The following is a 21,348-nucleotide window of genomic DNA, read 5'->3' on the forward strand; positions in this document are numbered from 1 at the left end:
TAATTTCAGAATTCAAATTTAAAATTTGACCAGAAAAATCATTTTTCCGAAAATTTAACGTATACCTCTAAATTTAGTTTTTGATCCTGTTTTCAACTAAAAGATCCATGTAAAAAAAAATTAAGTTTTTTGGGGTCGGAACATTTTTACAATATTTTTTAATCCAGACCTGGATTTTTTATTTGTAAATAAATTAATTTATTGTACACCTTAACACGTTCAATGCCAATAACGCGCTGGCGCGTCGATACATGACTTTAGCTAGGTGCCGACGACGCTCTCGCGCGTTCAGACTTTCATCGATTATTATCTTGGATTATTTCACTGGCGCTACAACAGGGCTTTTTATATTTTAAAGGCAGGTAACTAGAGGTATCAATTCTCTAATTTTGTTCTTGGTTTTTCGATTTACGACTTTTTGTCCCGATAGGATGTGTATATCTGTTGGCTTTGTATTAAGTGTAAATATCAGTAATAGCACATATAATTCTGCAAATGCTTATTAATTTATCGGATTACTAACCGTGTAAAAATTAAACATTCCCAGATTTCGGTATTTCCCCTATTTTCTAGAGTCGCTAATCGTAAAGCTTGGTAATACCCCGATAATTTCGGTGTTTCCCCTAAATGTTATTTGAGTTCTTTTACATCTCCTTTGGTTATTTTATATTTGAATGGCATAGGGTAAGCATACGGAAGTGCAAAAATGAATAACACTGACGATATTTTACAAAGTGGCTCAAATTCAAATAAAAAAATAAAATTAGATATGAAAAAAAAATTAACAGAGGAAGAACTTTTGAGATTATTAGAAACAAGCGATGAAGAATTTAGTGACTTTCTTGATTCAGACAGTGAATATTTACCAGAATCTGAGGATGAAATTGAAAATACTTTACCTACAGCACTTATTGAGGATACGGAAGATACGGTATGTTACAAAATTAAATGCAAATATTAACTTTTTATTAAAACATATTATTTAATTGTAGCCTAATCTACTCGTTGATGTTGATGAAAGCGATAAATGGAAAGAAAATTTTGATGGTATGAAAAATTTTCCTTTTTTAAAACACCAAGAGTTACTAGTAGAAGTTTCCGATAATAATCCAGTTGACTTTTTTCGGATGCTACTTACAGATGAATGTTTGCAGCAAGTATGTGATGAGACAAACAGGTATGCCGAGCACATTTTCTTATCTAATGCAGGGGCGACACATTCTAGGATTTTCGATTGGAAAATTTTGACTTTCGAAGAACTGCTAGTCTTTTTAGGATTAGTTCTACACATGGGTCATATTTCGTTGCCTAGGATTGAGGATTATTGGAAAAAGAAAGATCCTCTTTTTGCTAATGCAATTTTTTCCACTTTTATGGGCCGGAACAGATTTATGGTCATAATGCGATGTTTGCATTTTAATAATAATCCAGAAGAGGGAGAACAAGTACCTGAAGACAGAATTTATAAAATTAGACCGATGATAAACTTTTTCAATAAGAGAATGGAAGAAGTTTATTATCCTGATCGTAATTTGAGCTTAGATGAGTCAATGGTATTACACAGAGGACGACTTAATTTTAGACAATACTTAAAAAACAAAAAACATAAATATGGGATTAAGTTGTATATGTTGACCGAACCAAATGGTCTAATTTTAAAATTTTTAGTTTATTCTGGAATGTTTGACGATTCAGGTGGAAAAGGACATGTTAATAAAGTGGTTTTGCACCTTTTAGAAGGGAAACTAAATGTAGGCCATTGCGTTTACATGGACAATTTTTACAACAGCTTTGATTTAGCTAAAAATTTACTTGAATTTTCCACTTACTGCACAGGAACTCTTAGAATTGACCGTAAAAATAATCCGGCAGAAGTAAGGCAAGAAAAACTTGCTAAAGGTGCAACAATTGCCCGTTGCCGAAAAGGGGTATTAGTTGGCAAATGGAAGGATAAAAGGGACGTTTACTATATAACAACAGAATGTCAAAACACTTTACAAGAAGTTACAACAAGAAGAGGTCAACATGTAATAAAACCAGAGCCTATTATCAGATATAATAAAAATATGTCTGGTATTGACCGGCAAGACCAGATGCTTGCCTATTATCCGAGTCAACGAAAAACTGTACGATGGCCAACAAAAATATTTATACATGTTATACAGATGATGGCTATAAATGCCCACATACTATACAACAAGTACTCTGGAAAAAAGATTGGTCTTTACGAATTTCGTTTACAACTCGTTAAATCCCTTTTAAAAGTTATTAATTCTGAAGCCAAACTTGTTCCAAAAGATCATTCAGTAACAAAACGAGAGGTAAAGGATGTAAAGGGAAAAGTTATGAGAAAACGCTGTAAAACTTGCAGTCAACAAAATATTCGTAAAGATACAATTTACGAATGCAAAGCCTGTCCCGATACCCCTGGATTTTGTCTGGATTGCTGTCAAATATCCCACAAAGTTTAATGTTGTTTTATTTACTTATAATTTATGTTATTTTGTATTTCTTGTTTTGTTTTGTATTAGTAAATAAATGTTCCTACTGATTTTTATCAATATTATTTACAAAACGCACCAGCGCGTCGAACGGCGTATGTATACAAATACTAGAGTCGAGCGCCACTGACGCTCTGGCGCGTTCACCACCAACCCCTCTTGTATATATGTGCATTTAGTTTAAAAATACTTACTTTATTCGGACTTTTCCAGAAACTAATAAATAAACGTCTTTGTATCAAAAACAGTAAGCGGCTCCTGGTGAAAGCCTACCCAGAATGGACCGGCAGTTAACGTGTTAAAGGATATTTGCGTGCCAAATATAAAATAAATATACGGTGTGGTTAAAAAGTTATGAACCAAATAAAAAAATGGCAAAATAGATAAAACATCCAGTATCTCTGTTATTAATGGAGTAATGCCCATTAAGTATGGTATTTTTGAGATCGCCTAAGTGTCCTCTTTCTACAGTTAGCGTATGTTACTTTCCCAATGAAACACCCTGTATAGCTTATAATAGAAAATCAATTTGGTTTTTCCATCCACATCTATTACATCCTCCAATATAAAAATTATTACCCAAAGAAAATGTTTCCTAACAAAAAATTAAAAAGGGTAAAAGTTGAATATTTCAAAAGCTCCCCTCAGCGGAAGCCAATATGCTAGCCGCAAGTTTTAATTCAGAAATATTTTTTTATGTTGCAACATATATGTTTAACACTAAGTTTTGTTTTATTTTTTGAGAGAAAATAAAAAAGCAGTATCTTGTTTGAAATGCTATTTTTCAAATCGTTTTTAAAATTGCTTAGTCAAAATTCCTAATGATCAGTAAATAATAACAAAAATTACTTGTATTAATAACAAAACATTTTATGATTATATTACCTATCTAAAAAAACTCACTAAAAAATTAATTTTATCTTTTTGGTGTCTCAGATGGCGTAGCTATAAGTGCCCAACGCTTAGCTATTCTACATTCAATTCGTATTATTTTACCAAAAAAACCTAGCCTTTGCACTGCATATTGTATATTTTGCATTGCATTTTCATATAAAAAACCGCGTTATGTATCTCGTCCTTTTTTGAGTAAAGTGCAATATTTAATTTTAGTATTGTTATTAAAAACTTTAATGTGCTATATTGGTATATTAATATCAAGGAGTAGAAACGATTACATTTAAATTGGCAAATTATAACTCCAGTCGATCAGCGCACGACCACGGTTAGAGAAGGCGTTGGATATCAAGAATTCAAAGGAAGATGTCAGCACTGTAGTTTGTTGCTTCGATTTCCAATCAGTTTTGTCAGTACCAACTGAAGAATGAATCCTTTGCCAGAAGAATATCATGGTTAAAGAACCTGAGGAAATGGTGCTCCACAACAACTAATCTATTTAAAGCATCAGTTAATAAAATAATTATAGCCAGAATGATCGCCAATATTCGAAACGAATAGGCACTAAAAGAAGAAGAACTGGATATCGGGGTGATTTTTTTATATTAGACGCCTATCATATTACCACTTCACTATATTTGATATTTCTCACAAACATGGCTATAGTTTTTTGTTGCACGAAGGTATCGCAAGCAGAGGTGTTAATGAAATAGGTACGTGTCTTTGGTAGTATCTAAAGAACCATGCAGGTCAATATGAGCACATATTTTACTCCGATAATTTTCCGGGTAAAAACAAAAACAAGTCTATTGCTTGCTTGTTTTTATATTGCTGTCGAAACTTGCCAATAAAAAGCATAACCCACAAGTTCTTAATAGTTTGGCATACTCAAACTGGGGGTGATGTGATGCACAAAAAATGGAGAAACATTTTAATGTAAATGAAGCTGGAGACAAAGTAAAATGAAGCGAAATACAAATTCTAGAGTTCAGAAAGACCACACAAAATACAAAATAAGGTATAAGAAGTCTTATTTTGACGAAAATTATAATGTCATAAATATTCAAAGAAATAGAACGAGAGTGGCTTATGAAAAACCATATATCATCCCCACCAATAAACCTGATGGAGTGCCACCACTTAAAAAACGTGATTTGTTGTCGCTCTGCTCCTCGGATGCAATACTCAGAATTCACTGGGAGTTTTTTCAGAACGTCCCAACTTCTGCCACAGCTGCCGCTGCTGAAGATAATGATAATTCAGAATTATGTTGATTTTATTATATTTTTTTCATAACACGGAAACAATAATGATTTTATAAGAAAAAAATACTTAAATTAGGGGAGTGCAATTAGAACGAAAAGATACAATGTTTCGGAAAAAATCAAACAAGGTTATATTTTTCTAAAACTTTTTTTGTTAGTTTATATGTTAAAGTAAAAAGTTCTACTCACAAATTTCGCCGCTAATTGTGTATTAATTGTTTAAACAATAACAATTGTTTTGAATAAATAATGTTAAGAATATGGGTGAATTCAACATTTTATTTTGATAAAAAATGTTTTTATTTTAGTTTTGATTATGCTGAAACCGAATCTGACATTACAATTTGCAAATTCAAAATGGCGGATTCAAAATGGCGGATTTTTTTGTAAAAATCCTTAAAAAGCAGTTGTAATATCAGATTTTTTTTATAAAACGTGTTTGTTTACATATATGTGGATATTTTTGAGAGGTTGCTGAACCTGAATCAAATTATGATAATTTAAATTATAAAATGGCAGATCCAAAATGGCGGATAACTTAAAAAATAGTTGTAAAATCATAATTTCTTTACAAAATGTATTTATTTCTACATATATTTATTTTTGAGAGCTTTGATAAATCTAACTTAAATGTTAACATTATAAACTATAAAATGGCGGATCCAAAATGTGTATTTTCTAAAAAGAACATTTTTCTAAAACATTTCTTGTGTTTATTTTTAACAGGTTGTTGAACCTGAATTAAAGATTAAAATTTTAAATTTCAAAATGGCGGATCCAAAATGGCGGATATTTAAATGAAAAACAAGTAAAATCCAATCAAACAAATATGGAATTTCATTCTTAAAAAAAAGATAAACAAATAATTTTCACAATAATATTAAAAATTAAAATGTATTAGAAAGAAAGAACAAATTATTCAAAATCTATCTCTTCAATATTCAAAAAATTGTTGCGATGGGATCATACACAAAAAAGTTATTTTTAGTAAAAAGCTCTGCATATTCTAAAACTTTAAATGCAATCATAAAATATCAATTTTTATCAATTTTGTACAAGATATGTCAATAAATAAAAATTTCAGTTAGGAGTAAAATACCTATATTTTTCATAATACTGAAAATTGTTATTATGGAAAGTTGTTCAGAACTAAAAACGATGTGTCAATATGCAATTACACTCTTCTAATCGAAATATTGTGAACTATAAAGGTACATATTTATTGCGCGAAATATAATTTGTTTACATACTATTACCTCGTATAATATTGATAAAATATAATATTTTTTATTTGCATATTAAGTGTTAGACCATGCACAGCTATTTATGACGAATAACTTTCTTCATAAAATTAATAATAAATCAGTTATCATAAATAGTAAGTGAAAATTTAATGATGTTGGGTATAATTAATTTGAAACAATATTAAAAAAAAATCAAATTTTCGATTAGAAGGATATAGTTGCATATTGGACCAGTTTTTAATTCCAAACAACTTTTCTTTATAAAAATTTTCGATATTGTGAAATATAAAGGTACTTTACTCTTGAGTGAAATTCATATTTTTGACATACCTCGTACAAAATTAACAAAATTGGATATTTGATGGTTGGATCTTATGATATGTACGATGCATAGTATTTTATAAGGAATAATTTTTTTTCGTAAAACTGATATTGAAAAAGTTATCAATAGGTTCCAAGTTACGCAGACATACTGTATAAGAGCTAAAAAAATTTTTTTTTGTTGAAAATTTATTATTGTTGAAGCTTATTATTAAATATATTTTAGGTAAGTTTTACAGAAAAAAGTTTTGATCACTCTGTATATACATTTTTTCAGCTGGTAATTTTCGGTTTTTGTATTACATTTTTGTTATCTTCCTTAGTTTTCTCAAAAAGAAATTGTTTATTTCATTTTTAAACTAAAATAATTCAGTGTTTTTTAAAGACTACATCCTAAGCTTTAAAAAAACGAAAAAAATTGTATTAGATTTATTCAAACTTGAGTAATACCGTCTTAAAGTGTTGGGAATTCTGTAAAACTACGAAGTTTTCAAAAATTACATTTTTTGAGACAGCGTATTATTTGAATTAAATTTTTGAGATTTTTTTTTAATGAAACATCGTTTAGTAAGATGATTGAGAGGTAAGTTGTGCAAATTTGAGAGTTTTATAAGTAAAATTGTATTAGTTACACATTTTTAAATCATTTTTAAACAAAATTCCTGTAAGGCTCACTTTCCGCCCACACCGTACTTATGTCCATACATTTTATTTCTTTTTATTGCAACCATAGGACAGCTTATTTCATCTTCTTTCATGTCCAATTTGTAAAATTTCTTTTGATCCATTAGTTAAAGAATTACATTAAAAAAACTCAACCGTGCACTTCTTCCAACGCTAGTTTACAGTGCGCCAATGTGTGTGAGAAGGGTGACTTTAGCGTTATAAATAAAAAATTACAGAAGCTAGAGATTTAATTTTAGAAAAATCTTTATAAAAGGTTTTTTTCGTAAAATTTTCTGAATTTTTCAATGGTCAAGTCAGTTTTTTTCTAAAAATTATATTTTCGGAGTTATTTAAAAAAACATCTAACTTCGCTGTTCATTTGTTTAATAAAAAATGAAGCACCCACTTCTCGAGTAGAACTTTTTGATATGTTGTTTATTAAACATTTCTTAATGAAATTACAAAAAGTTTTATCTTGTTTGAGTTTTTCCGAAGTGAAAATCTAAATGCACTCCCCTAAATAATTTTATTTGATTTCGATACAAGTACCCTATACTTATGTTAGTATGACATGACTGATCAATTATATTTTTCTCTTTTATCATCTTATTCATACAAATCAGTTGGTGTTTCAAGGTAACAAAGATTTACCACACAGATTTAGAGATTTAAAAACACCATATCAGTGTTTCAGTTATTTTGTACAGATGATTTATATGAACATATAGCTACAAGCACAAATATGAACGCATAATTGACAAATATCAACACTTTATTCAACGTTACTTTAGAAATTAGGCAATGTGTGGTAGGGATGGCGGTTTTTGACAAAACACCGGTTTTCGGTTATACCGGTTTTTTTTTGCTTACGGTTTAACCTAGCGGTTATAACCGGCCAAAAAAAACCGGTTTTTGGAAAAACCGGTTTTCGGTTTTTTTAATCCAATAGGTTACAAAGTTACATTTACAATACACTTTAGTTTGCGATAATCCATTCGACTCGATATTAATATGATCAAAATTAGTACTATCGAAAGAACATGTATTACTTTTAACACGTTTGTATATTTGTAGAATAGATACATTTTAACTAATTTAATACTTCCTGTACGAGTGTATCGTTTTGAAAACGTAGCGAAATTCTTGGAGATTCGTATTCGTAATCAGTAATTCGATATTCACAGTCGGAGCATTATTTTTGGTAATCAGAAAAAGTCATTCATCCACTTTCAATGCCAAGAGTTAAGTGTGAAAAATAGATGATGTGTGCATCTAATTCAACCAGACATTTCTTATGTAAATATTATGATTACAAATACCTTTTCAAGGAAATATTATAATAAAACTTAATAATTGCTTCTGGGAGATGTGAGATTGCACTTTCAGTTTGCTTCTGTATTTTATAAAATAAAATAAAATTTGAATTATGGTTTTGTTTGGAATAATTACTTGAGAATAATAATTATGATTGGGATCCGAAATAATACCTCACCTAATCCTAATCACCGTAAAAACCGAATAACCGGTTTTTACTTTAAAAAGAAAAAACCGGTTATAACCGGGACAAAAAAACAACCGGTAAAACCGGTTATTGCAAAGTAAAAAAACCGGTTTTAGGTTTAAACCGGTAGGTTTTTCCCATCCCTAATGTGTGGGTATCCTTATTTACATGTCTTTGTACCGATATCTAACTGTGGAGCAATGTTGAGGATAACACGCTTTTGAAGCTATTAGACGTAAAATAACGGTAATTATTTACTGTTGACTCACTGCTCCAAGTCTGACAACTGTATATATGGTATCTGCCTTACCTCTTATCATTTTAAAATGAACAATTAACTGCGCTCGGCTTTAATTTTTGTATTTATCTCCTTTAAAAATGTGAGATTTTCACATAAATTTCAAATTATGGCCGCCATGACAGTATGCGCAGATCACTTAGGAATGGATTGATGACAGTTTATTCTGCAATGTTGCCTAATTTAAAAAATTTTCTAATTTCTTGTGCAAAGACGGAAGGTGCTTTATTTTTTATTCAAACATAAACATAATGCTCGTTTCATTCTTTTTTGTCTTTTTCTTCTTATTTCATTCGATTTGCTTGGCCTTGGCTGCCGTAGCTCGTCTCATTTATTACGAAAATAGAAAGTTTGTTTAATTAAAAATAAATATTGTTTATTTGAATGGTTTGGTTGGGTTATGTTTGATCTTTAAGAAATAGGCTACTAAGATTATGTTATATTTTCATTAATAATATTATAATTCTTCTGCAACTAACTTCAATTTGCTATTTGCGCTGTTGCCACATAAATTATCAAACAATATCATCATCATCATCATCATCAGCCTCTCTCAATCCACTGCTGGACATAGGCCTCCCCTGTTTGTCTCCAAAGTGTTCTATCTTGTGCTTTTTGTATCCAGTTTTTTGTTGTCTTTCGTAAGTCGTCTTGCCATCATATTGGTGGTCTTCCTCTGCTACGTTTATCGGCTCTTGGTCTCCATTTAACTAGTTTGCGAGTCCATCTTCCGTCCTTCATTCTGGCAACGTGTCCAGCCCATTTCCATTTTAAGTTACAGCTTCTTTCAATGACGTCTATGACTTTGGTCTTAGCTCGTAGATCTTCGTTTCTAATCCTGTCTCGCAGAGTGGCCCCTATCATTGATCGCTCCATTCTTCTCTGCGCTACTCTTAGTTTTTGTGCGTTTTTCTTTGTGAGCGATAATGTTTCTGCACCATAGCTCGTCACTGGTAGCACGCATTGGTCGAAAACTTTTTCTTCATGTTAGTTGGAATGTCACTCTTAAAAATGTCCCTAAGAGCTCCGTATGCTGCCCATCCTTGTATTATTCTTCTGGATACTTCTGTTGTTTGATTGTCCTTACCTATCTTAATTTCGTGACCCAGATATATATATTTGTCTACCAGTTCTATTTGTTCATTTTGTATTTCAAGGTGTTTACTTGGTACTAAGTTCGTCATCACTGGATTGGTATATAGGATTGGTACTAAGATCAAACAAAAATGAAACAAGGAAATACAGATAGTTTTTGTTCAATAAATAGGCAATTATAATATATTGCCGCAAATATTATTTTCGAAGATTGCTTTATGGTTCTGTTTTGAACTTAAAATAATCAAAATTGTTGGTTTTAACATCTTTCTGCATTTGCATTTATAATATGGGGTATACAAAAATAATATGGTATGGAAATAATTCTGGGAAAATTTTAAACTTGGCAACGATGCTTTCATCCCTTAAGTAAGGGCGGTAGAAGGGGACTGGCTTAGCGTTACCGACGCTAACCAACGCGACCTTTTCGTTCTTTCTTGTTCATACCATGTACCGTGTTAGAGCTAAGCATAAAAAATGGCGTGCGTTGAACCATGTAACATCGGCGTGTTTGAAGCTGGATACATGGCCAAAACCAAAGATGAAGTGATCAAGTTTTATGTTAATCACGGGGTGTTAAGAGGAAACAGTAGCAAAAACGCGTTCCAAGATTGCGGCTGTAATTTTGAATATTTTTTCGAGATATTTGGCACATGTATTCGTAATATAATAAAGAATGGCGGTACAGAGCCCAATTTGAAAAATATATTAATATGTGGAAATTACTCTGTAATTAAATACAATATTAAAAACACGAGCCTGTACCGCAATTAAGAAGAACAAAAAATACACTTTCTTCAAATAAACTTTTTTATCCGATGCCTAGATTTTGTGTCATTTTGGAACTACTAAATTTTTTTAATTCATTAGTAGTTCCAAAATGACACAAAATCTAGGCATCGGATAAAAAAGTTTATTTGAAGAAAGTGTATTTTTTTGTTCTTCTTAATGGCGGTACAGGCTCGCTTTTTTAATATTGTATTTAATTACAGAGTAATTTCCACATATTAATATATTTTTCAAATTGGGCTCTGTACCGCCATTCTTTATTATATTACGAATACGTGTGCCAAATATCTCGAAAAAATATTCAAATATCGTACACCTTAAATGTATTTAAATAATTATCATCAAAATTCTATTGATAATTACAATTTTTGGTAATAATTTTTTTTGGACTTGGCCTAAAAACCCAAAAAGAGGCCAAATTTTAATGATTTTGATGTGGCAAATTATATAAAATGCATAAAAAGTATGAAAAAGGCACAAAAAATATGCGATTACGTCTTTGTTCCGTAAAAATAAATTTTAAATGTGGCAACAGTGCGCATATCTACAACAACTCGAGTACTGCGCATAACTGTAATTTTGGAATTTTCTGATGTGCAACTTAATGAATATAAATAAATAACATCAAAAACCTATTGATAATTACAATATTTTGATTACATTAAATATTATTCTGATTATTTATTCACCTGTCAAATTCTGACGTTTTTGCTTTTTCAGCCAATCACCACGCGTCGTTCTAGCCAATCATTGAGTGTAATACTGATAAAACAGCCTCTTCCTTGATAAAACAGTCTCTTCCCTGATAAAACTTAAGGTACCCTAAATTTAAAAATATAAAATAATTTATCTATAACCTACTTAAGACATTGATCCTAGTTGTCTTAAAAATATTTCACATATGCCCGTATTTACTAATAATACATATTGGTTCACAAAATAATCTTTTCAAATACCACTCGTCCTCTAAATTTTGCTTGATAAATTTTTTCGTTTTCATACTTAAACTTCTTTATTTAAAGGACGAGTGATTTTATCCATTTCGGTTTGTTTTCGTAATTTTACCAAATAAAGAAGTTTTCGTGAAAACAAAAAAAATTATCGATAAAATTTAGAGGACTCGTGGTATTACCTTTGATAATTTACTATATTATTAGTTGTTTGTATTGTCGATTTATGATAATTTACAGTTTTTAATTTTTTTTTGTCTTTTTCATACTTTTTATGCATTTTTTATAATTTGCCACATCAAAAACATGAAAATTTGCCCTTTTTGGGCTTTTAGGAAAAAATAGGCCATTTTTGGCAAATCCGTTTATATCAAATTTTTACCAAAAAAAACATCTAATAAAATGTTCGCAACTCGTAAGCACGTAAGTTTCAATGACGTTTCTTTGCTGAAGAAAACAGTGAACCGGGGAATGATTCACTTTACAAAATTCGACCGATCATTGATCACCTCAATGATCGTTTTGATTCAATACCAAAACGGTCCCGTTTGTGTGCAGATGAGCAAATGTGCGCAACGAAGATGAGTTCGCAACTACGCCAGAATAAACCCCACAAGTGGTGAATGAAACTTTTTATTCTTTGGTGCCTCCTATGGGTTTGCATACTGATTCGAAGTTTATACTGGTGCTAACATTGTCCTTCCAGGGGAACCAGATTTGGGCGCAACGTCCAATGTCGTTGTCAGGTTAGCAAAAGCAGTTCCTCATTTTATGAAACATACAATTTACTTTGATAATTTCTATACGTCACTACCACTACTAGTCTATCTAAGAAGTCATGGGATATATATGCACTTGGCACTACTCGTCGTAACAGAATTCCTAATTCTAACAAAGATAAACAAGCTATTGATTTAAAAATATGAGAATCCAGTGAATACTTGTACTGCATATGGTGTTGACATAACCACAATACATTGGAAGGATACCAAAAATGTAAGATTAGCGTCTACTTACGTTGGGATTCAGCCATTCTCATCTATACTTCCAAAAGGGTCACCACGAAAGATAGCCAGATATGACAGAAAGAAGAAGAAATATTTGGGGCTTGATTGTCCGAATATTATTAAAAGTATTTTATGTCCCCATTTATTATTACTGACTGTTTTATATTTTATTTTCATTGTTACAGTACAATTGGCGCATGAGCGGAGTAGATTTATTAGACGGCTTTCTTGGGCGATATCGCATCCGACTAAAAACAAAAAGTGCTTTACTTTGCCTTTTTTATCACTTTATCGATATAACCTTGGTAAATTCATACCTTCTCTATCGAAGAATTCATGACAAAATTTTAAACCATTCCCAAATTTTTCCTTTATCCAAATTTTCGAATTATTAAATACTTCGAATAGCATAAAAGGTAGCGGTCTCGTTCAAAATGGGAAGTCATTTTTGAGATAAGGAGAGATTTAGAAAAAGTTCCAATCCGAGGCGAATCAAACCAATAAAAGTACTAAATGATTTTCAGGCCATAAAGAAAAACACTGAAGAGGTAATGTTTTCAACGACAGAAAAAAATACAAAGTTGGAAAATATTTTTTTATTAATGTCTAAGTGTATATTTTAAAATGTTTCATACTATAAGCCTGAGTAGTACTGTATCCTAGTTAAAATAAATTAGTTTTCTCAGTTGTACTTCAGAATTCTTTGCAAAAAATGGCAAACTTTAAAGCATTATCCACTTAAACTTCAAATATAAAATTAGATTCCAAACCGCCAGTTGAAAAATTATTTTGATAATGATACATTAAGAAGCATGATTGCATTATCAAGATACTAAATTTGTATTACCAGACTTGTTGCAGGAAATTCCCGAATACATACAAGGTTATTTCAAACAAGTCTAGACGATATCCGCCTCTTTTTCCTTGATAAGTACTATCGACATGTATTTTTAGAAATGGGTAAACCTTAATTAAAAATTACCTTAAGATAACTTTTGAAAAAATAGATGATAGCACAGCGCTTATAACATGTGACCTTTCACAATACATAAATTATTTTATCAACAGTCTTACCGTCACAATAACATTAAGAGAGCAAAAAGACTAATGATATCTACAGACTAGAGATAAATTATAAGTAAAAATATACTGTAATGGTAATACTCTGCTATAAATTCAAGTCTTTGAGAATGCTATGTATAGTGTAATTCAATCCACAATGAAGGTAGCAAGAAGTCAAATATCTGTTACAAAAGAGGATAAAAAGTCTATGAAAATATTATCCCATTTAAAGAAAAATGTGACATCGTGGAAAAGTGTACATGACAACAGCAGTCATTCTCTAATTTTTTACAAGATCGGGCTGCTCTAGAAGGCTTTTTGGCTATAGGTTTTTTATAAAAGTGAAAACCTTGACATCAACACCTAAGGTTGAACCACTAAGTGATATAGACGATAACCAAATCGATAATGAAGCAGAGATTGCAAAACAATTCTTAGAATCTGAAAATGAGATCCACTTAGACGATAGACCAGCCAGAACTTCTAGTGAAGTAAGTCAAAAAAACAAGTCAAAAAAATTGCGACTCCACATTACAAATAAGATTAAACAAAACACATAAGTGGGCTTGTAGATGGAGAATAAAAATAAACGACGAAAAATCAGCCAATGTAACTTTCACAGAATGCCAAGGTGACACACCATCAATATATTACAATAACCATCTAATATCAAAAAAGATAGTGTTCAAGTACTTGGGATTGTATCTAGACAGAAGGTTAACTTGGAAAAAACATATCTGGAATAAACGTAAACAACTGGGAATTGTACTTAAAAAACGCTACTGGCTACTGGGAAGTAACTCACCACTATCATTAAAACATAAACTCCTACAGCATCTGACAGCAACATAGCGATCCTAGAACGATTCCAGTCAAAGACATTAAGAACTATAGCGATTGCCCCTTGGTTTATCTCAGTATTTACAGTGATTTAAAAATCCCTATTTTTGAGGACAGAAGCATATTTTTTGTCATATCTGCTTGACCCAAGGGAAAAATCTCCTAACGACTTAACACAGGAAGAAACCTCAAAGGCACTGGACTTCGCAAAAGAAAAGTATCCCGAAATTGACGTTTTACCAATAATTGTAGTTTTAGACAAAAAGTGTACCTTTTCAAAAACATTTTTTTGAAAACAGTGTCACTTCAAAAGTGACACCGATTGAGTGGTGAAAAAGCCACAAAAGTATTGACACTAATAATATCTTTAATGTTATCGAACAACTACACACAGCCCAAGCGTCTTCAGCTGGCGTTGAAAGAATTTTTTCTTCGTTTGGGCTAGTGCAGTCGAAACTACAGGGGTTGGGTACAGAAAAAGCCTCCAAATTTTTTTTTATTTAAAATGTTTAATACATCTGCTTAAAATGAAGATAAATTATATTTTTGTGTTTTCAATCTTAATTTTGAATATTTTTATGTTTGACGTTTTTTTTGTTATATTAATTTATGTAAATAAAAATAAAAGTTGTCTTAATCATTGTTTTCTTGTTTATTACTATTATTTTATAAATATTTCATTCATTTTGAAAGTATTTAGACTTATAATACTTTGTATCAAATAAACCTGATTTAAACCTGTTTTTTTTTTTGTTTTTTTTTAAGTTTGGTTTTTGCCAACCCTGATTTTATGGCCACCAAATGTGCATTTCACGAGTCTTCAACAGTCTTCGGAAGTTCCTCCAATAGATATCGTGGACATAAGCAACTACTTTCTATGTAGTTATAAGTTAGCCGAAGGAATGAGCATATGTGCTGCAGTCCACAGCATGATGAAAAATAATGTTTTATTAGATATGGTGGAATCAAAAACAGAGGAGCATCATTTTTACCGAGCACAGGTCAACAGTGAAATTACCAAAGCCCTTACCTATTATGTTAAACTGGTCCTCTCCATGGACGGAAGTATTACTGAAGCATCGTGTGAATGCATTGCTGGCAAAGGATATAGAGCTGTATGCAAATATCTTGCTGTTGTGTGATATGCTCTATTAAACCTTAAAGAGCATGGTAAATCAAGGGCGAATATAAGGGGGGGCCGAGGGGGCCCGGGCCCCTCCCGAAATAAAAATAAATAAATGAAAAATGGTTGATGAAGTTAAAAAATACAAGTTAACACAAAATATTGAAGTGGATGGAGATTGATTGATTTTATGGAGATTGATATATACTGTTTGTTGTGCATGCTGGCTGTTCGGAAGGATTTATCCAAGGAGCATAACTGGTTTATAGAGCCTACACTACTATTTTATAGTGGAGATTATCATTGTCAAATGAATTCCAAAATTTTTGAAAAATATGTAATAGAAAAATTGTTAAGACATTAAACAAGAAAAAGGGGAAAAAGCTCGGACTCGGAAGTAGGTGCTAATTATGGTAACCCCTCACTTACGTCCGTGCATTATTCTCCCCTTCCTTTTTTGGGATCTCCCTAAACGGCAACTTTGCTCAGAGTCGTTCTTAACGGAGCCAGTACATTTTACTTACTACCGCTTTAATTTTAGCGATATGGCAACGCTGTGCGGAACGTTCTCGGCGCATGCTGTGTTGATTGTTTTCAGAGAAGCGTCAGTTACAAACTGCAATTAAGTGGTGTTGAGTTTGCTTTATTTGTTATTCGTTTGTTGTTATCCGTTGTTATATAGTTCAGCTCATTTCGTTATGAAGAGACAAGCTTCAATTGAAACCTTTTTTACGAAAAGGCTAAACGTAAGTGAACCTAGTGAAGTTAACTGTGCCGTTAGCAATGATGCTGCGTCTTCTGTTGTTGCTACTACGAGCACCGATCCATTTCCAGTAGCAGAGGACCGTAACCAGTTAGGCTTATTACAAGTAAGAGCAAACAAATATGATATTGGACACTATTGTCAAATCAACTCTACTCAAAGCTTAACAAATGAAGAAAAAAATTCACTGTTAGAAAATGTTTGGAAACCTCCGATTGGATATAAATTTCCTACTATTTCTAGTTCAAACCATGCTAGATCTTTTCAAATGAAATGGCTAGAAGAATTTAAGTGGTTAGCATATTCCGAGGAAAAATCTGGGTCATTTTGTAAATACTGCGTAATATTTTCTCACTCCGAAACTGTAGGAAAAGGAGACCACCAAATGTCAGGGGCATTGGTAAATAAGGCTTTCACTAATTTGAAAAAGGCAAAAGAAGTATTTGGTAAACACGAAAAATGTACATATCACAAACGATCAATTTTGGTAGCTCAAAATACAAAATCTGTTGTAACTAAAAAATCGGAGAGTGTTATCAATCAACTAAATGCTCAAAGAATAATAGATATTAATAGATATTAAAGAAAACAGGAAAAAGCTTATTCCTATAATAGAAAGTATAAGATTTTGCGGGAGGCAACAAATAGCACTAAGAGGCCACCGTGACAGTGGACGAATAGGCTTAGAAGAGCCAGAAAAAAAATGATGGAAATTTCCGATCTTTGCTCAGATACAGGGCTAACAGTGGAGACAATGATCTAAAACTTCAATTATTGAGCAGTGGTGGTAAGAGTATGTACACAAGTTCTTTTATTCAAAATGAACTGATTAGCACGTTTGGTCATTTGATTCAAAGTCAGATTGTCACAAATGTCAGAAAATCTATTTTTTACTCTGTTTTGGCAGACGAAACAACTGACATTAGTCAAGTTGAACAGTTTTCTCTTTGTGTACGGTATGTCGACGACTCATCATATAAAATCAGAGAAGATTTCCTGACTTTTTTCCAGTGTATGACGTTACTGGGTCAGCATTAGCTAACACAGTTTTGGATACCTTGTCAAGCTTAGGGCTTGACCTGAACAAATTGAGAGGCCAAGGGTACGATGGTGCTTCCACGATGAGAGGGCCCTTCAGAGGGGTGCAAGCGTGCATCAAACAGAAACTGCCTCTAGCGTTGTACACACACTGTTCTTCACATACCCTAAACTTATGTTTATCAGATGCAAGTAACATACCTTCTATAAAAAATTGCATGGGCGTTATTAAAGAAGTCTGCGCATTCTTCCATAAGTCAGCCAAAAGAACTGAAGTATTAAAATTAACCATTACTGAATGTTGTCCTGAACAAAAGAAAAAGAAACTTATTTCTTTATGTGAAACAAGATGGGTGGAGAGGCATGACTCGGTGCTTTTATTTAAGGAACTATTGGAACCCGTCAGTCTTTCCCTTTTGAAAATTGAAGAAGAATCAAGTGACTCAGCGCCTAAGGCACACGCTCTAGGTAGTTCTATCACTCAATTTCAATTTCTTGTAAATACTTTTGTTTTGAGCCATATGCTGTCTAAAACACATAACTTATCTGAGAATCTTCAAAAAAAGAACTTAGATCTCACACAGGCTGTGAAAAATGTTTCGAATGTCTTAGATCTGCTTTCAAAAGAAAGGGAAAATGCCGATAACAACTTTAAAGTCCTGTATAGTCAAATACAGGAGCGGGCTGACAAACTTAAGATTAAAGAGGAGGTTCCTAGAATTTGCCGCCTTCAAACAGCCCGCAACAACGTTCCATACAGTACCCAAGAAGAGTACTATCGCCGAGCTGTTTATTTACCTTACCTAGACGATTTTTGCAATTCGCTGAAGGAACGCTTTGAGTCTCACAAGGAAACAGTTGCATCCTTACAAAACATCCTTCCAGAATTTTGTATCAAAACTGATTTCTGTGCATTGGAACCTGCTTTCAATTCCTATGAAGAGGATTTGTCCCATAAAGAGGTTGTGGAAAGCGAGTTCATGCTGTGGAAAGAAAGGTGGAGCCAAGAGAAGTATGAAAATCTTCCCAAGTCAGCCGTAAGCTCTCTTGAAAAATGTGACCAAGATTTCTTCCCAAACATTTATGTTCTATTAAAACTGCTAGCAGTTCTGCCTGTTTCTGTGGCAACCGTGGAAAGATCGTTCTCAAGTTTAAGAAGGCTAAAAACATACTTGAGAAATAGCACTTCGGAAAATAGGCTTAATGGGCTAGCGTTGCTTTCAATCCACAGAGACTTTGCAATAAGCAATGAAGAAGTTCTTGACAAGTTTGCGAGTGTACCAAGAAACCTTGATTTTGTGTTGTAAACTTAAAATATAAAAGTTGTAATAAAGTTGTAAACTTAAAATATTAAATTAAAATAAAAATATACCAATTCTTTAAATTTTTTTTCGTGGGAGTATACCCGAACCCCCCTCTGCTTATTCCATACCCCCCCCGGATTCCCCGGTTATTGGCCCCCCCCCCCCAAAATATTTTCCTATATCCGCCACTGTGGTAAATTATATATAAAAGATACCTGCACTGACCAAAAACAAGTTTGGCATATGCCAAAAAAGCAGACTAGAATTAGCGACACAGAAAGCTGAAAAGATAAGTTTTATTGCTCCAGAGTACAACGTGCAAACAAATTATGCTATGATCCAAGACCACAAGAATATATAAATATGCATGATTTTAATGACAATGTAAGAAATCAGGTTATGAATTATACATCAAGTAGGAAGAGAAGTTTATGTATTAATTTATCTTTTAGTGCAGCGTCTGTTTCAGGTATTGCCAGGGCCGGCCCGTCCATATAGGCGAACTAGGCGGCCGCCTAGGGCGCAAAATCCGCCTAGGGCGCAAAATTAGGGACGTAGTACTTTCTCATGTAGTAGTTGTGTAACTCGCAGAGACAGAAAAATCACTGGGTAATGAAAGGTGAAGGATATTTTATTTTAGTTGTCTTATAAAATAAGAAAACGCAAAACTATAACTTAACGTTAACATTAATTACTCGTTTTGGCAACCTCGCTGAGCGTAAGCCTACTTAGTGGCGCAGTGGTCGCGGCAACCCCACACTCTTCACTTCAGTCAAGCCAGCAGTCATAGCGTGAACAGAATAAGAGTACTAGTCTGTCATTAGGGCGCTGCGTGTTATGCATTTTCACTTTTCAGTTTAGTGTAGTAGTGCAGTGTTGTTGACTTTGTTTGTGCATTGATTGACAGTAGTAGTAGTTGTTAATTTACGATAACAAAACTGCAAAAGGAAGTTTGAATTAACAAGTAAGTAGCTTATACTCTTCATATTTATAATTTTTTTCAGTCATCATATCATATAGGCCATTGTCATATTGTTGTTGTATATAGGCCTAAATCAAATCAAAATTGAGATTGTTTAATTATCATAACTTAAAGAAAACCCCTTGTGAACACTTGCCTCTGTTTCGCCTACGATGCCGATGTGATTGATTAGGAACTGGCTGCTGAGTGCTGGTCATGCTGGCTGCTGTTCTGGGATTTGGGCGAACTGAGTGGTTGTTTAATTTATTTAATATTACACAATATGAATGTTGAATGAATTATTAGTTTTGAAATCCACCTGGACATTTCTAATTTTGCTTCCAAATATTTATCAAAACAAATTATTTTTTGTTGAAAACAGTATAACTTGACTTTTTAAGCAAGAATGACCATTGGATTTTTTTGTAAAATTTTTTAACTTCTAATTTCTATCAAATTGATTTCAAAATTAGGCCTACTTTAAATGTATTTATAAATAATATTAAAATAATAGGCTATTAATGTAATTTTATTTAAGAGAAGTCCTTGCTTCTTGGGGGTGTAATCCTAATTTCATATCTTGAGTAAAGACATTCAAAATTTTTTCATTTTTTCAAAATGAAGTTAGCTTAATCCAATCATTGTTTTCTTTCCAGATATGATGTCAGGAAAACACTCGGGCTCTTGGTTTAAGAAAAGAAGACAGGAAAGAGAGGAGTCAGCAAAAAAAGCTAAAGGGTCTTTTGAAAAATATTTAATTAAACCAAATGACACAACTCTTAGGGAGGAAAGTTATAATGAATCACCTTCCACCTCTGGAAAAACCAACCAGCTCCTACCTCAAGAATATGCTACAGAGAAAACAGATACTGAATCACCTTCTACTTCTGGGGGAATCATCCAGATCCAACCTCAAGAATGTCCTAGGAGGATAACAGCTATTGAACCGCCATCTACTTCTGCAGAAAACAACGAACGTCAACTGCAAGAATTTCAAAATAATTTCGTTGAAATGGACGTTGACGTTACAGATAATGCAGTGGAATTACTGCCGGAAAATTCAATCTCACCCAAAGTTACGCTTGATTATGCTGATCCAGCGTCTTGGGACACTCTAAATATTAATCGCCAAACTTTACGAACCATTTTAGTAGAGCATGGACCTGACCAAGTAAAAGGAAAATTTCCGAAGGGTGTGAATAACAGAAAATTTTCTGACTTTCATTATAGAAGGAGGCTTCCAAATGGTGAATATGTGTACCGAGACTATCTTCAATACTCAAAATCTACCGACAAAGTTTTCTGTTTTTGTTGTAAGGTGTTTGGCGGCATAAATGTCTCTTCTTCATTAGGCAAAAGTGGTTGTAATGACTGGCACAATATGTCGGCCCTCCTTGAAACGCACGAAACATCAAATGATCACCTTCAAAACTTTGAAAAATGGAAAACACTGAAAAAAGCACTTAAAAAAAATTTAACTGTTGACAATGTTTATGAACAAAAAATAAAACAAGAGGAAATTTACTGGCAGAAAATTCTAGAACGGCTGTTTGCTCTCGTCAAAACTCTTGGGTCCCAAAACTTGTCATTTCGCGGCACGACAGAAAAATTAGATGTTAATGACAACGGAAATTTTTTAAAATTTATTGAATATTTGGCCATGTTTGACCCAATAATGAATGAGCATCTAAGAAAAATCAAAAGTGATGTCAACAGGCACACTCAT

At 32.6% G+C, this 21,348-nt stretch overlaps 1 protein-coding gene across 1 annotated transcript; it reads left to right on the plus strand.

Moving 5' to 3' along the window:
* Positions 1-214: 214 nt before the first annotated feature.
* On the plus strand, positions 215-15,575 carry LOC126891428 (uncharacterized). The gene is made up of 3 exons (XM_050660602.1): positions 215-931; positions 993-1,293; positions 15,199-15,575. The coding sequence occupies exons 1-3, from the start codon at positions 707-709 to the stop codon at positions 15,573-15,575; spliced, it is 903 nt and encodes a 300-aa protein (XP_050516559.1). The 5' UTR covers positions 215-706.
* The last annotated feature ends 5,773 nt before the right edge of the window (positions 15,576-21,348 follow it).

Source organism: Diabrotica virgifera, chromosome 9, assembly GCF_917563875.1.
Source record: "Diabrotica virgifera virgifera chromosome 9, PGI_DIABVI_V3a".
Lineage (NCBI taxonomy): Eukaryota > Metazoa > Arthropoda > Insecta > Coleoptera > Chrysomelidae > Diabrotica > Diabrotica virgifera.